General features: G+C 46.4%; 2 protein-coding genes across 2 annotated transcripts; both read left to right on the top strand.

Annotated features, from left to right (window-relative positions):
• The first annotated feature begins 2,978 nt into the window (after window positions 1-2,978).
• On the top strand, window positions 2,979-5,805 carry LOC117006310. The gene is made up of 3 exons (XM_033078684.1): window positions 2,979-3,167; window positions 3,313-3,437; window positions 3,588-5,805. Exons 1-3 carry the CDS (start codon window positions 2,979-2,981, stop codon window positions 5,629-5,631), a joined length of 2,358 nt encoding a protein of 785 aa, XP_032934575.1. The 3' UTR covers window positions 5,632-5,805.
• A 5,996-nt stretch (window positions 5,806-11,801) lies between these two features.
• Window positions 11,802-13,481, top strand: LOC117006309 (inositol 1,4,5-trisphosphate receptor-interacting protein-like 1). The gene has a single exon (XM_033078683.2). The coding sequence runs from the start codon at window positions 11,946-11,948 to the stop codon at window positions 13,479-13,481; it is 1,536 nt and encodes a 511-aa protein (XP_032934574.2). The 5' UTR covers window positions 11,802-11,945.
• Window positions 13,482-14,502: the final 1,021 nt, after the last annotated feature.

Raw genomic sequence — 14,502 nt, 5'->3', positions numbered from 1 at the left:
TATAAACCTTTCAGTTTGACTTGAGGGACCATTTCCTGTCCAAACTTACCCACCTATATCCCTGTAGGGGGGAAAATCAACAACAGATACAGATGTAAAATAGCACATAAATCTTAATTTGGAGACCTGTGATGGAGCTGAAAAGTCAGAAGAAATAGAATGACGAGAATTTATTGTGCCTTGTCCTACTTTCTTGGGGGGGTGAAAGGTGTGTGTTTTTCCACATGGAAAAAAAAAATACTGCTGTTTTTTCACACTTACGTATTGTAAATGATTCCAGTATGGCATATGATAATCAAACCCTATTTTTGTTGTTGATAACAGGATGTCAGAAGTACTGAATATTTAATAAAGTTGTCATAATTAAGACTACCTTCCTTCCCCGAAGTGTTTCAGACAGAATAATTCCAAGGTTTCTACGAGTAAGATGTAGGAGAAATGAACTGTCTTGCCAGTTCTCATAAAATTGTTAGTCATGTCACTGACAAGTCTTGGCATCTCTGTTCTTTGGAATTAACACTTCAAATATAATGAGAAGGAGAATACAGAGTTCTTTCCCTTCTTTAGCCATGTTCAAGGATTGTTTAGTTTCATGCAGTGTTTGCACACAGGATTTTCTTCACCCTAAGAGTGATCCATTCTTTAAACATGGTGCAAAAGTAAACAGAGAACATTTTGGTGCCAGGAATTCTTTTGAAAATTTAACTGGATGAGTACACTTGCTTAATGTTCAAAAATGGTCCTTCGAACATGCTACTTTACAGTGTTAGGCATTCCGTTCTCTATATTATGTTTGCTTTAAACCTGTTTCATTTTATAACTGATGAGATGCTTAACTGTTGCATCAGAGCAGTTAGTTGTTAAGTTTCAGTACAGGCTTATATCCATGTCATGCATCGTTTAGTTATACATATAAAATATAGTTAAAATTGTACAGCTCCTTGAGCCTCACTTAAACTGTCTGGCACTGCAGTAATCCCAGTACGCTCATGGGGTGTTGCACAACTGTGACTGGTTGGAATGCAGGTAGTAAACTGGTGATGTATAAGAGAGCCTAGAAGTGAGTTTGCATTTTGCAGCTGTGCTTGCTCTGCTGGAAGAGGAAGTAAAACCAGAAAAAAACCTGCTTTTGTGGTAGTATCAGCAGCTGTAAATCTGAGTGCTTATGAAAATCAAGGCACATGTGCTGAGTGAGGAAGTGGTGTTTTTCCCGTGTTTGTTATTTCATTAAGTTTTGATGGTTTGTTATTTCTCAGAAAAATCTACCTCAGATTCCTTTGTGCAAAAACATGATGTGTTTATGTGAGAGTAAAAATCTCTCAACTGGATGATTGTATAGTTATGCAAAAGACGTTGCCTGTTTTGTGTCAAATATGCTTTCTGGAGGCAGTGATCATTGAGACTTAAATTATACTGAACTTGAAGATGGTTGGGCACTGCTGTCCGTGTGAGGAAAGTCTCTTGTATATGCAATAAACTAAAAATAAATGTGAAGGCATTTTGGGATGAGAAAACCAGAAAATTTCTTATGGACTTTTTTTTTCTTTTTTTAAGCTACTGAACTTGGAGGTCAGATCCAACTGTATGTTGCATTTTCTGTCATATAATTATCATATATATAATGTCCTGGAGAGCAACCTCCAGTCACTGGCATCAACAGTTTATATAGCAGATGAACTAAGAATAATCTTGGAGAACTGACCCATGTCAACCTCTTAACAGTGTAAACCATAGCTCACAAGAGTTTGTGCTTTTTCTTGGTCACAGAAGGGCCTCAATTGGATAAAAGAAGAATTGTGTTAAAAAAATACAAAACTATTCTGCTGAACGTTCACTTTAGTAAATCTTGGAAGATGAGAGGAAACAAAACTCAAAGAATACTTGACAAATAATTTTTGCTCCCTTGTAAGAAGAAGGATATGACACATCAAAAACAGCTTCCACAGAAGAATGCGGGCAAGATACAGATAAGTGTCATCAGCTAGGAAGAGGGTTCAAAACGCTTTCTTTGACTACTTTTACTAATGACATTTGTTAGGCAAATCCAATTCAGAGCAGTTTCAGAAACTCCAACATTGTTCTCCTTTTGTGTACTAATGGGAGGGCATGATCTGCCTGACATCAGTGTGTGTGTCTAGCAGTGGACATCTGTGGTCACTATGCAGGTACTCGAGTCACATCCTGTTTCCCTTTCCTCCCTCTCCATTCCTGCAGTTCCATTTATAGATGAGTTCCCCAAAGAAGGGCTGAGTATAATCTCTCCTGTACTCACAGTCCTTTGGAAATATATACACAAAGAGATAGCAAAAAGAGACAGAAGTTCATTTATCAGTCAGAGAGATTGGCTAACTCTGTTTAAGGGTAACAATTTTGAAGGTGGTGGCAGAGACAGAGGTACATCTTTGCACAGATTTGAAAAAAAAAAGACGTTCTACTTTCTGAACAAAATCCTGGCTGTACCAGAATTTTGCACGGTGTTGAACCATAGTTTGAGACCTAAGAGGTTATTTAAGACACTGAAATTTTGTAATTAAATTATTTGACCTTTTTAGAATGGTATTAAATCTTCCTGTGCATCATCAAAGCAACCTGGATTTCTGTCAGAAAGATTCCTCACTACATTTGTAACAAAACGCTAACCTACATGACACCCAGCCCCAAAAGTATTAAGTACATATACTAATAATAAATGTACTCCTCCAGTACTAAATTAAAGCCTACACCTCTAAATTGAGAACATCCATGGGTCACGTCACCCAAATTTATATTTGACAAGGATTGTGTGGAAGGGCGCTTGTGCCTGCTCTGTAAAGGGCAGTTCTGGGGTTCCCAGGTTCCCCAGTGATGGGTCTGCAGTTGCTGTCTGCAGGGACTTTGGGTGCCCAGGGCCATGATGAGTTCCCTGAGCCAGGTTGGGGATGGCGGGCGGGGCTGGGCTGTGACGCTCTGGGGTTGTGACACCACAGGCTCATGTCACAATGGGGGCAGCTATAAAAGGCCCCAGTGGGTGCTACTACCCCAGTAGAGCCTGGACAAGCGGTGAGTGCACACGCAGAGAGGAGATGGGGCTGGAGGAGGGCTGGGGCAGCAGCGCCGACCCCGGGCCGTGTGTTCTGCCCCTGCAGCCAGGGCCCAGCCCCTGGCGGGAGCGCCTTGCTCAGGGCATGGTACTTGCTGGGCCAGCGGTGCAGGCCTTGCCGCCTGCCAGCTGCTGGGGCCTCTCCTTCCTGCCTCCACGTCCCTGCCGCTCCTGCCCCCCCTGCCTGTCTGCATTGCAGCCCCACTGAACCCCTTCTGTGTGTCCTCCTGCAGACCATGGCTTTACTGTCATTGATCCTCGTGCTCGTGCAAAGCCTGATCCAGTACCCCCAGCCAGCTGGGGATGGGCTGGATGAGGCCACGCACCGGCGGATGCAGGAGCGCCAGGAGCTGCTGGAGCAGGAGATGGCTCGGCTGCTGCAGGAGCTGGAGCAGGGGCCCCCAGAGCAGCAGGACCAGGACTGGGGAGCCGTGCTCTTTGGTGCTCTGCAGCAGTGGCCATTCTGGGCTCTTGCTGGAGTCCTGCTCCTCTTGGGCCTGTGGTTTAGCTTCAGGAGAAGGAGCCATGACACCAGCAGCAGTGACAAGGACCAGAGCTCCTGCAAGACTGTAGAAGATGTGAAAGGAAAAGAAAAGGAAGAAGTCGCTGTTGATGTAAAGAAAGGTGGAGAAAAAATTGATGTCATTGTGGAGGCGGACAACAGCAAGAGTGGACATGACATAGAAGGAAGTCCTGTGGCAGCAAAGGAAGGAGAGAACGATGATGCTATCGAAGGCAACAGTGATGTGAAGGTGAAGGAAGAAAGTGATGTTAAGAGCAGCAATTACCATGACTTAAAGAAGGATGAAGGATGGAGTGATGGGAATGCACCAGGAGATAATGGTGAAGGAAATGAAGACGGAAATGGCAATGTTGCTGGAGATCCGGAAGGTCAAGATGAAGGAAATGAAGGAGAAAAAAAGGATGTGCAGGTGGATCAAGAAAAGAATGCTGGAAATGCTGCAACTATGAAGGCGAGCAACAGTGATGATGTAAATGAAGGTGAAGACAATGTAAATGAAGGTGAAGACCATGTAGACAGCAAAGAAGAATACACAGATGTGAAGGAGCAGGAAAGCAGTGATGCCAGTGAGAAAAGGAACAGTGATTGGACTGGGCAGGAAAATTGCAGCAATAGTGGGAATGAAGTAGACCATAGTGGTGTTGCTGAAACTGAGGTAGAAAATAAGGAAGTTAGAAAAGAGGATGACAGTGATGGAAGCAAGGATGGTGTAAATGTGGAGGGAAGCAAGAACGAAGATAGAGAAGAAGTCGAAGAAGGTAACGTGGCTGCCAGAGAAAAAGAAGGCAGTGATGGTGGCAAGGAAGAAAGCAGCAGTGGCCGAATTCAAGACAGAGAAGACACCCGAGATGCTGGGAATAAGGAAGGCATCCTTTTATTAGATCGCATACAGTGGCCTGTGGAAGACCTGGAGAGAGGTTGCTCAGTGATAGCTGAGCTGATGGAGAGCTTCAGGCGTGTCTTTGTGGACAGCGTGAGCAATAGTTTCTACCCGGTGCCTCAGGAAGCCATTGGGGTGGGCAGTGCCTTTGAGGGCTGGAGTCCCGGGGATTGGGATGGCGTGTACCGTGTGCTGGTCCCGCTGAATCCCCCGCCAGGGCACGCCTTCCACCTAGAGCTGAACAGCGCAGGGCAGGTGGCAGCAAGGACCTTCAGTGTCCATGTGGAGCTGGTGTGCAGGTGTGAGAGGGAGCAGCTGGGGGAGAAGCTGTTGTGCTTGCTGCACCACTCGCAGGAGGAGCTGCAGCAGAAGCAGAAGCGCAGCCTCCTAGAGACTCTCTGCACCGGCTCCTACCTGGATGTGGAGAAAACCTGCCGCTGGTTCCGCCAGTTGGTGAGATGCTCGTGGCTGCGTGTGCCTCAGTCCTGCTCATGGCACTTGGTGTTTCAGCCCTGCATCCGGTCCTGCCGATTTGAGCTGAGCAGAGGCCAGAAGAGCCTGATGGTGGAGATGCTCTTGGGAGTACGCCAAGGGGACTCTGACATCTTTGTGGTCAGCCAGCCCGCTGAGGCCCAGAAAGGCGGCTCCAGCATCTTTGTGAGCAGCCAGCCCACTGAGGCCAACTTCACTGCACGCACAGCGTGGGCCGAGACATCTGCTGTGGCAGAGGTGAAGTTCTTCTGGCATGTTGCAGGGCAGGTGCCGTGTGAGAACTTGCACCTAAAATGCCTGCAGGTCTTCACCCGCATCCTGAGGGGCACAGGTTTCTCCAGCTCTACCTGGAAGACTGTGGTCATGCACGTGCTGACCACCGTACCGCTGGACCGGTGGAGCAGGAGGGAATTTGCACGGAGACTCTGGGACATCATGACCTGCCTGCGCCACTGCCTCAAGTCAAAACGCCTGGAGCACTTTGTGCTAGGAAATAAGAAACTTCCTGCAGAGATCAGCTTGCCATCAGCAATGAGAGGGGTCGAGCCACCCAACCTCTTTGAGCACCTGGCCCGAGATCCGGCTGCCCACAGAGAGGCGATGAAGGCTTACGGCCAGCTGCGATTTCGCCTTTGGGTGCTGCTGTCCAGCCGCTGAGAGGAGTTCCCTGCACAGAGCTGTGCTGGGAGGGCTCACACCTTTGTCACTGGCAATCCTGAAGCTGCTTTCCTGCTCCTGTGGAAGGAAGATGCTGTGGCACATGGATTCCTTGTGCACTCGCACGTCGGCCTTGCCCTTCACCTTCCAGTTACAACTGTGCTGTTGCCTGAGTCTGTGAGGCAGAAACTGGCTCCACCTGCACATGGTCACAGAAGAGAGTGAAGCTGATGGAGATTGCTTGGAACACCTTGCTTGGAAACCTAGCCTGTTAGGGACTTAATGTAGTTTTTCTGTGAGCTTTAGCTGTAATGGTTTTGTAAGGATGTAGTTTGTAGTATGTGAAAGTAGAACAGATAGATTTAACTCCCTTTTCCGTAGGAGAATAGGTAGTCCCCATTTTCATAATGAGACTTGTTTATTAGTATTTGTTCCAGAGGCCCTTTAGTGTTGTCAGTGTGTAACTATTTTGCAGTTACCCTTAGTTTAGGGAATTGAACTACCCTTCTGTAATTGCTTGCCTGCTTTTCAGTAATATTTGAATATCTATGTTTCAAAACTTAATAAAAAGAGAAAAAAATTCTCAAATTGCCTGAAATGTGACATTCTTTGTATTTAACCCTCTGCATCTTAGAGAATGTCCTTCGTATGTTCCTACCTGTAATAATGACTTTTTGTAAACAGAAATGTTGGATATATTAAGTATGCTGTCTCTCAAGCAATCCCATAGAAATGCTTGAAGCTTGGAGTGAAAATGCCCTGAAGTGCCAGAAATTTTGCAGAAGAATACTCCTGAATTTTTTTAGGAATCTTTGGAAAAGTTTTCTTTACATAGTCACTTTTTTAGGTTCCTGGGGAGCAATTCAGTCCTAAAAGATGAACAGAGAAGTCCCTCCCTGCAAAACATGTGCTTTAATACATAGTTCTTTTTCTGGCTCCTCATAACAAAGGTTTTGACATAAAATTGTGGCAACAGAAAGGCATGTTTTCTCTATTCCTGGTTATCTGTCTCCTTCTGGATAGGCCCTGCTGTTCTATGAAAATAACCTTTTCCACCAGGTCTAATAATATTGTGTAGCAATGAGAACCACTTTGCATGCACGTCTTTGTCCATGGTGAGATGCAGCTAATCAAAAGATAATTTACTTCTTTCAGTACATAGTAGAGATTGGTAGTAGTTTGGAAGTATTTATTCTCTTTGCCTTTGTACATCTGGGGTTAAGTGGTCAATTTTAAATTCAGAATACCTTAGGAATTGTATAAATTGCTGCAGTCATGCTGTAAATGCTCTTCTTTATCTCAGAAGTTTATTTGATAATTTCTGCAGTGCTCACAGAAATCTTCATGTGTATTCTCCAACATGAGAAACAACTTGCTCCTACCTAAAGAAAAGTAGTGCAGTCTTTGTTCTTTGCTGTGTATGAAAATGATACAGCCTTTAATTTCAGAGTCCTTCAAAGGTGTCATTATGTATAACTGTTTTGGAAGTGGTTGAGATGTTCCCTTTCTGCTAAGTTAGGTGTGGCTTGTCATTAAAAATATCTGTAACTAGATTTAAAGGGAATTCTGAATCTCAACCAAGTTGTTTCTACATTGCTGCATTCTTACACCATGCTGGAGTTGAGGAATGGTAGCATGGTCACCACACATGTGACTCAATGCTAAGAAGTCTAAGTATGTTTTATGAATGCAAATACATGTTATCAGAACAGAATGACATTTTTGGTTTTGAAGGCTTTTTGCTGTGACTCTGCTGCTGGAGGTTTTAAAGCAAGCAGTGCCACTGTTATCAGCCAAGTCCACTGAGATACTGTGCTAAATGAATAAAACCCAGTCTCTATTCCAACTTCTACCACTCAACAGTGAAATATTAACCCAGAAGGGGAATTAGCTGGATGCTTATTTAATCACCAGGCTGAAAAAAACTATTTCATTTTGCGGAAAACAGCAGATAGAGACTATAGAACTGAGTGCTGAACATGTACTCAGGAAAGATCATTGCTTTGTTGTAATTAACTTTGTTACTGTGCCTTGTGAGAATGCTGGTCTGTGTTAGCCAGGCTGCAGAGATGCAGTGATTCCAATTGACAGCTTGCTCTAAGCTTGAAAATCATTGGGAAATGTGCTTTTCACAGTAAATTTTTACAGTGTAATATCCTTGGTGATATGTGTAAATATGTGTCACTGTGATGGGAAATTTCACTGCATACGGTAGGATTGTGTTGATTTAATCAATCCTCTGTTAATGTTTCCTTGTGAAATTTTATTAGGGCACATCACACTTACAATCTTATCAATGGTCATGCTCAGAGTCTTATTTCCAAGCTGTTTTCAATAGTAAATGACTGACCAAACCTGATTCTTCACCACTTTGCAGCCTCTGTGGTCATCTGCATCAGTAAGGAGTGTGCAGTGTTGTCATTTCAATCTAGAATAATCTACAGATGTTTTCATTATGATGTAATGAAATAAATGATTGTGCAAGGCATCAGACAGGTCACATTCCCACTTGGGCCTTCCAGTCATGAGGCAGCATTTTCCCTCACTGTTGTAGCTGATCTAGGTGGGGATTTTTCATTGAGAAATTCTAGAACTGTTAAACAACAGATGGCAAATGTCCGTTTGGAATGGTCTCTTCAGAGATCATTCCTTTCAAATAAGAAGGAAATGGGAAGTAGAGAGCAATCTCAGTCATCATCCTTCATGTGTGTGGAGAATCAAATCCACGTATTTTTGCAATTGACAGACTTGCAAAGGCTCATGCTTTTCAGGGCTCGAAGCAGGGAAAGTGCTTTAGAGTATTTACACAAGCATATCATTTATCCTTCCTTAGATCAAATTGCCATGGGTGAAGATGGGAAGGAATTTCCCCTCATACTCTGTATGTTAGTTATTTGTGTCCTGCAAGTGAGACCTGAGGTTTTTATAGTATCATGTTAATCATAAGTTGCTCCTAAGTGATCTTGCTGGCAATTCATAAGCAGATCTCTTAAAATGTTACTGGTTTAGAAAACAAACCCCGACCTCTTTGTCTTCACAAAAAACATGTGAGAAAGGACATTGCTGGTGTATAGCAGTGTAGTGCCCAGAATTGGATAGAATTTTTCAATGTGAAGTGTGATTTTTTTTCCAACATACTGCCAAATAAATTTCACCTAGGGGAATAGGAGTGGCAGTGAAGGACAATTTGTTTTCAGATTGTACCTTAACAGCACCCTGCACTGAGCCAGACAAGCACACACAAACTTAAGTAGAAGTGACTGAGCCAAAAAATAACTGTCTTAAATATATTCCAGTTAGATTAGTCATGATAAAATATTCTTCCCAGAGTGCTGTTTATTAGCCAGCACCAGAACTTAATCTTTTCTTGCCATGGTTCATGAGAGCCCTTGAAGAAAAATGTTTGGGTGGGGTTTTTTTTCTCTTTTATTTCATTCAGGACTTTTTTTTCCAAAACAGTGGCCCTAATTTTTATCATGATCAGGATATGCAAAAACTTCAGCAGTAAGTCTGGCTTTTATAGCAGGAATGCTACGTTGTCCATCCAGTGCCAGGAAGGTGGAAATACCCTTAATTTTATGTTCAGTTAAATACAGGATTTGCCTTTCTCTCTGATGATTTCCAAATACTTTAGCTTGGAGAGTTTGCTTGTGGAAGAACTGATTTACATGTTTATTTTCTTTTCCCCAAAGTACTGACTATCCAGCAAGACTTTACTATCCTTGTGCTCTTTTCTATATGTTGTTTGTATCCTCGTCCAGAATTATGTCCACACGGTATTCATTAGGCAGAATGTTACAGAATTTTTATTTTACCACCCTTTAGCTTTTTTGCAACTGTCATGGTTTAACATAACTTGATTTTATTTAAAGAGAAAATCCATCAGTTACGGAAGTGAATCTCTGGGAGGACTGCTGACAGCTTCCTCCAGATCCAACAGAGCCAATCAGCTGCTAGTTTTGGATATTGACATGCAGCTAAACCACTTCAGAAAGCTAGATAAAGCTCTGTGAATCACATTTCAGAATGAACAAACCCCAGGGAGCTCTCTCTTGTTCCCGGCCTTTGAAGAGAGAAGTTCCCCCGTTGGCCGGGCAGGGCAGGGGAGGCCGTGGGCCCAGGTGAGGCTGGGTCGGGCCATCGCTGCTGACATCTTGCCAACACTGAGCCCTGCTCCGCTGCCTGCCCGGGCCTAGCTGGGGTCCGTGGGACCCCAGGAGCAGCTCCGGGCCAGGCCAGGCCAGAACTGCTCTTCCTGGGGCCCACAGGCCTGGTGGGGTGGGCTGGGCCGAGCTGGGCCCCGCCGCTGCTGCAGCGCTGGCCGGGCCGCGCTTCCTTCCCCACCGTGGCCACCGAAAATTCCTCCACCATAAACAGCTCCGGCCGCTGCCTGCCACAGATAACATGGCCATGCGCAGGCCTGGGCAAGATTACAGGAATTTCACAACTATAAGGCACACCAAATTGTAAGGCACACTTCCAGGTTTGGACCTAAATTTTAGTCAAAAGGGTGTGCCTTGTAGTCGTGAAATTACTGTAACTCTTTGAGTGCACAGATGAAACCTGCAAACATAAATCCTCTTTTGAGTGAGAAAAAGGAAAGAGTGAAGATACCTAGAGAGATCAGCGTGAGACATGAAGGACAGTAAAGAAGAAATCAAGTCCCAGATGGGAGGAGAATGAGGAGATGCCTTAGTCTTGGGCTGACATTCTTTTGTAGGCCATGGTGATGGACTGTGATACACTGAAATATCCCTGGAACTAGTTGAAAAGTGTGGGGGATGGAGTGTTCACATTGTAGACAGGAGCAAAGACATCGATGCTGAAAGAAGCAGATCTTGAAGTATTTGTGACTCCAGAAGTTTATACAGAGAGAGAGAAGAGTGATGAAGACCCTTTGCCTCATGTAGAGAAGAAGACCACTGATCTCAGACATGAAGATAATCTCAGAAATAGCTGAAGAGAACAGTGGTTTCTGAACAGCTCATCCTTAAGAGTGTACCACAAACATCGATGGGTCGTGTCACCCAAATCTATATTGACAGGGGTTGTGTGGAAGGGCGCTTGTGTCTGCTTTGTAAAGGGCAGCTCTGGGGTTCCCAGGTTCCCCAGGTTCCCCAGTGATGGGTCTGCACTTGGTGTCTGCTGGGACTTTGGGTGCCCAGGGCCATGATGAGTTCCCTGAGCCAGGTTGGGAACGGCGGGCGGGGCTGGGCTGTGACGCTCTGGGGCTGTGACACCACAGGCTCGTGTCACAATGGGGGCAGCTATAAAAGGCCCCAGCGGGCGCTGCTGCCCCGGTAGAGCCTGGACAAGCAGTGAGTGCACACGCAGAGAGGAGATGGGGCTGGAGCAGCAGCGCCGGCCCCGGGCCGTGTGTTCTGCCCCTGCAGCCAGGGCCCAGCCCCTGGCAGGAGCGCCTTGCTCAGGGCACGGTGCTTGCTGGGCCAGCGGTGCAGGCCTTGCCGCCTGCCAGCTGCTGGGGCCTCTCCTTCCTGCCTCCACGTCCCTGCCGCTCCTGCCCCCCCGCCTGTCTGCATTGCAGCCCCACTGAACCCCTTCTGTGTGTCCTCCTGCAGACCATGGCTTTACTGTCATTGATCCTCGTGCTCGTGCAAAGCCTGATCCAGTACCCCCAGCCAGCTGGGGATGGGCTGGATGAAGCCACGCACCGGCGGATGCAGGAGCGCCAGGAGCTGCTGGAGCAGGAGATGGCTCGGCTGCTGCAGGAGCTGGAGCAGGGGCCCCCAGAGCAGCAGGACCAGGGCTGGGGAGCTGTGCTCTTTGGTGCTCTGCAGCAGTGGCCATTCTGGGCTCTTGCTGGAGTCCTGCTCCTCTTGGGCCTGTGGTTTAGCTTCAGGAGAAGGAGCCATGATGCCTGCAGCAGTGGCAAGGACCAGAGCTCCTGCAAGATGGTAGAAGATGTGAAAGGAAAAGAAAAGGAGAAAGTCGCTGTTGATGTACAGAAAGGTGGAGAAAAAATTGATGTCATTGTGGAGGCGGACAACAGCAACAGTGGACATGACATAGAAGGAAGTCCTGTGGCAGCAAAGGAAGGAGAGAACGATGATGCCATTGAAGGCAATAGTGGTGCGAAGGTGAAGGAAGAAAGTGATGTTAAGAGCAGTAATGGCCATGACTTAAAGAAGGATGAAGGATGGAGTGATGGAAGTGTGCCAGGAGATAATGCTGAAGGAAACGAAGACGGAAATGGCAATGTTGCTGGAGATCCGGAAGGTCAAGATGAAGGAAATGAAGGAGAAAAAAAGGATGTGCAGGTGGAGCAAGACAAGGATGTTGAAAATGCTGCAATTATGAAGGCTAGCAACAGTGATGATGTAAATGAAGGTGAAGACAATGTGAATGAAGGTGAAGACCATGTAGACAGCAAAGAAGAATACACAGATGTGAAGGAGCAGGAAAGCAGTGATGCCAGTGAGAAAAGGAACAGTGATTGGACTGGGCAGGAAAATTGCAGCAATAGTGGGAATGAAGTAGACCATAGTGGTGTTGCTGAAACTGAGGTAGAAAATAAGGAAGTTAGAAAAGAGGATGACAGTGATGGAAGCAAGGATGGTGTAAATGTGGAGGGAAGCAAGAATGAAGATAGAGAAGAAGTCGAAGAAGGTAACGTGGCTGCCAGAGAAAAAGAAGGCAGTGATGGTGGCAAGGAAGAAAGCAGCAGTGGCCGAATTCAAGACAGAGGAGACACCCGAGATGCTGGGAATAAGGAAGGCATCCTTTTATTAGATCGCATACAGTGGCCTGTGGAGGACCTGGAGAGAGGTTGCTCAGTGATAACTGAGCTGATGGAGAGCTTCGGGCGTGTCTTTGTGGACAGCGTGAGCAATAGTTTCTACCCGGTGCCTCAGGAAGCCATTGGGGTGGGCAGTGCCTTTGAGGGCTGGAGTCCCGGGGATTGGGATGGCGTGTACCATGTGCTGGTCCCGCTGAATCCCCCGCCAGGGCACGCCTTCCACCTAGAGCTGAACAGCGCAGGGCAGGTGGCAGCAAAGACCTTCAGTGTCCATGTGGAGCTGGTGTGCAGGTGTGAGAGGGAGCAGCTAGGGGAGAAGCTGTTGTGCTTGCTGCACCACTCGCAGGAGGAGCTGCAGCAGAAGCAGAAGCGCAGCCTCCTGGAGACTCTCTGCACCGGCTCCTACCTGGATGTGGAGAAAACCTGCCGCTGGTTCCGCCAGTTGGTGAGATGCTCGTGGCTGCGTGTGCCTCAGTCCTGCTCATGGCACTTGGTGTTTCAGCCCTGCATCCGGTCCTGCCGATTTGAGCTGAGCAGAGGCCAGAAGAGCCTGATGGTGGAGATGCTCTTGGGAGTGCGCCAAGGGGACTCTGACATCTTTGTGAGCAGCCAGCCCACTGAGGCCAACTTCACTGCACGCACAGCGTGGGCCGAGACATCTGCTGTGGCAGAGGTGAAGTTCTTCTGGCATGTTGCAAGGCAGGTGCCGTGTGAGAGCTTGCACCTGAAATGCCTGCAGGTCTTCACCCGCATCCTGAGGGGCACAGGTTTCTCCAGCTCTACCTGGAAGACTGTGGTCATGCACGTGCTGACCACCGTACCACTGGACCGGTGGAGCAGGAGAGAATTTGCACGGAGACTCTGGGACATCATGGCCTGCCTGCGCCACTGCCTCAAGTCAAAACACCTGGAGCACTTTGTGCTAGGAAATAAGAAACTTCCTGCAGAGATCAGCTTGCCACCAGCAATGAGAGGGGTCGAGCCACCCAACCTCTTTGAGCACCTGGCCCGAGATCCGTCTGCCCACAGAGAGGCGATGAAGGCTTACGGCCAGCTGCGATTTCGCCTTTGGGTGCTGCTGTCCAGCCGCTGAGAGGAGTTCCCTGCACAGAGCTGTGCTGGAAGGGCTCACACCTTTGTCACTGGCAATCCTGAAGCTGCTTTCCTGCTCCTGTGGAAGGAAGATGCTGTGGCACATGGATTCCTTGTGCACTCGCACGTCGGCCTTGCCCTTCACCTTCCAGTTACAACTGTGCTGTTGCCTGAGTCTGTGAGGCAGAAACTGGCTCCACCTGCACATGGTCACAGAAGAGAGGGAAGCTGATGGAGATTACTTGGAACACCTTGCTTGGAAACCTAGCCTGTTAGGGACTTAATGTAGTTTTTCTGTGAGCTTTAGCTGTAATGGTTTTGAAGGATGTAGTTTGTAGTATGTGAAAGTAGAACAGATAGATTTAACTCCCTTTTCCATAGGAGAATAGGTAGTCCCCATTTTCATAATGAGACTTGTTTATTAGTATTTGTTCCAGAGGCCCTTTAGTGTTGTCAGTGTGTAACTATTTTGCAGTTACCCTTAGTTTAGGGAATTGAACTACCCTTCTGTAGTTGCTTGCCTGCTTTTCAGTAATATTTGAATTTCAAAACTTAATAAAAAGAGAAAAAAATTCTCAAATTGCCTGAAATGTGACATTCTTTGTATTTAACCCTCTGCATCTTAGAGAATGTCCTTCGTATGTTCCTACCTGTAATAATGACTTTTTGTAAACAGAAATGTTGGATATATTAAGTATGCTGTCTCTCAAGCAATCCCATAGAAATGCTTGAAGCTTGGAGTGAAAATGCCCTGAAGTGCCAGAAATTTTGCAGAAGAATACTCCGGAATTTTTTTAGGAATCTTTGGAAAAGTTTTCTTTACATAGTCACTTTTTTAGGTTCCTGGGGAGCAATTCAGTCCTAAAAGATGAACAGAGAAGTCCCTCCTTGCAAAACATGTGCTTTAATACATAGTTCTTTTTCTGGCTCCTCATAACAAAGGTTTTGACATAAAATTGTGGCAACAGAAAGGCATGTTTTCTCTGTTCCTGGTTATCTGTCTCCTTCTGGATAGGCCCTGC

Source organism: Catharus ustulatus, chromosome 23 (assembly GCF_009819885.2).
Source record: "Catharus ustulatus isolate bCatUst1 chromosome 23, bCatUst1.pri.v2, whole genome shotgun sequence".
NCBI lineage: Eukaryota > Metazoa > Chordata > Aves > Passeriformes > Turdidae > Catharus > Catharus ustulatus.
The sequence above is the reverse complement of the archived record's forward strand: the minus strand, read 5'-3'. Positions and strand labels throughout refer to the sequence as shown.

What these genes read in the sequence shown, in the direction of transcription:
- LOC117006310 (XM_033078684.1), top strand. Translation starts at nt 2,979, where the DNA reads ATGGGGGCAGCTATAAAAGGCCCCAGTGGGTGCTACTACCCCAGTAGA. An exon ending in AGCGCCTTGCTCAGGGCATG is followed by an intron (nt 3,168 to 3,312) that starts GTACTTGCTGGG and finishes GTCCTCCTGCAG; the next exon opens with ACCATGGCTTTACTGTCATT. An exon ending in GAGCGCCAGGAGCTGCTGGA is followed by an intron (nt 3,438 to 3,587) that starts GCAGGAGATGGC and finishes CCTGTGGTTTAG; the next exon opens with CTTCAGGAGAAGGAGCCATG.
- LOC117006309 (XM_033078683.2), top strand. Translation starts at nt 11,946, where the DNA reads ATGAAGGCTAGCAACAGTGATGATGTAAATGAAGGTGAAGACAATGTG.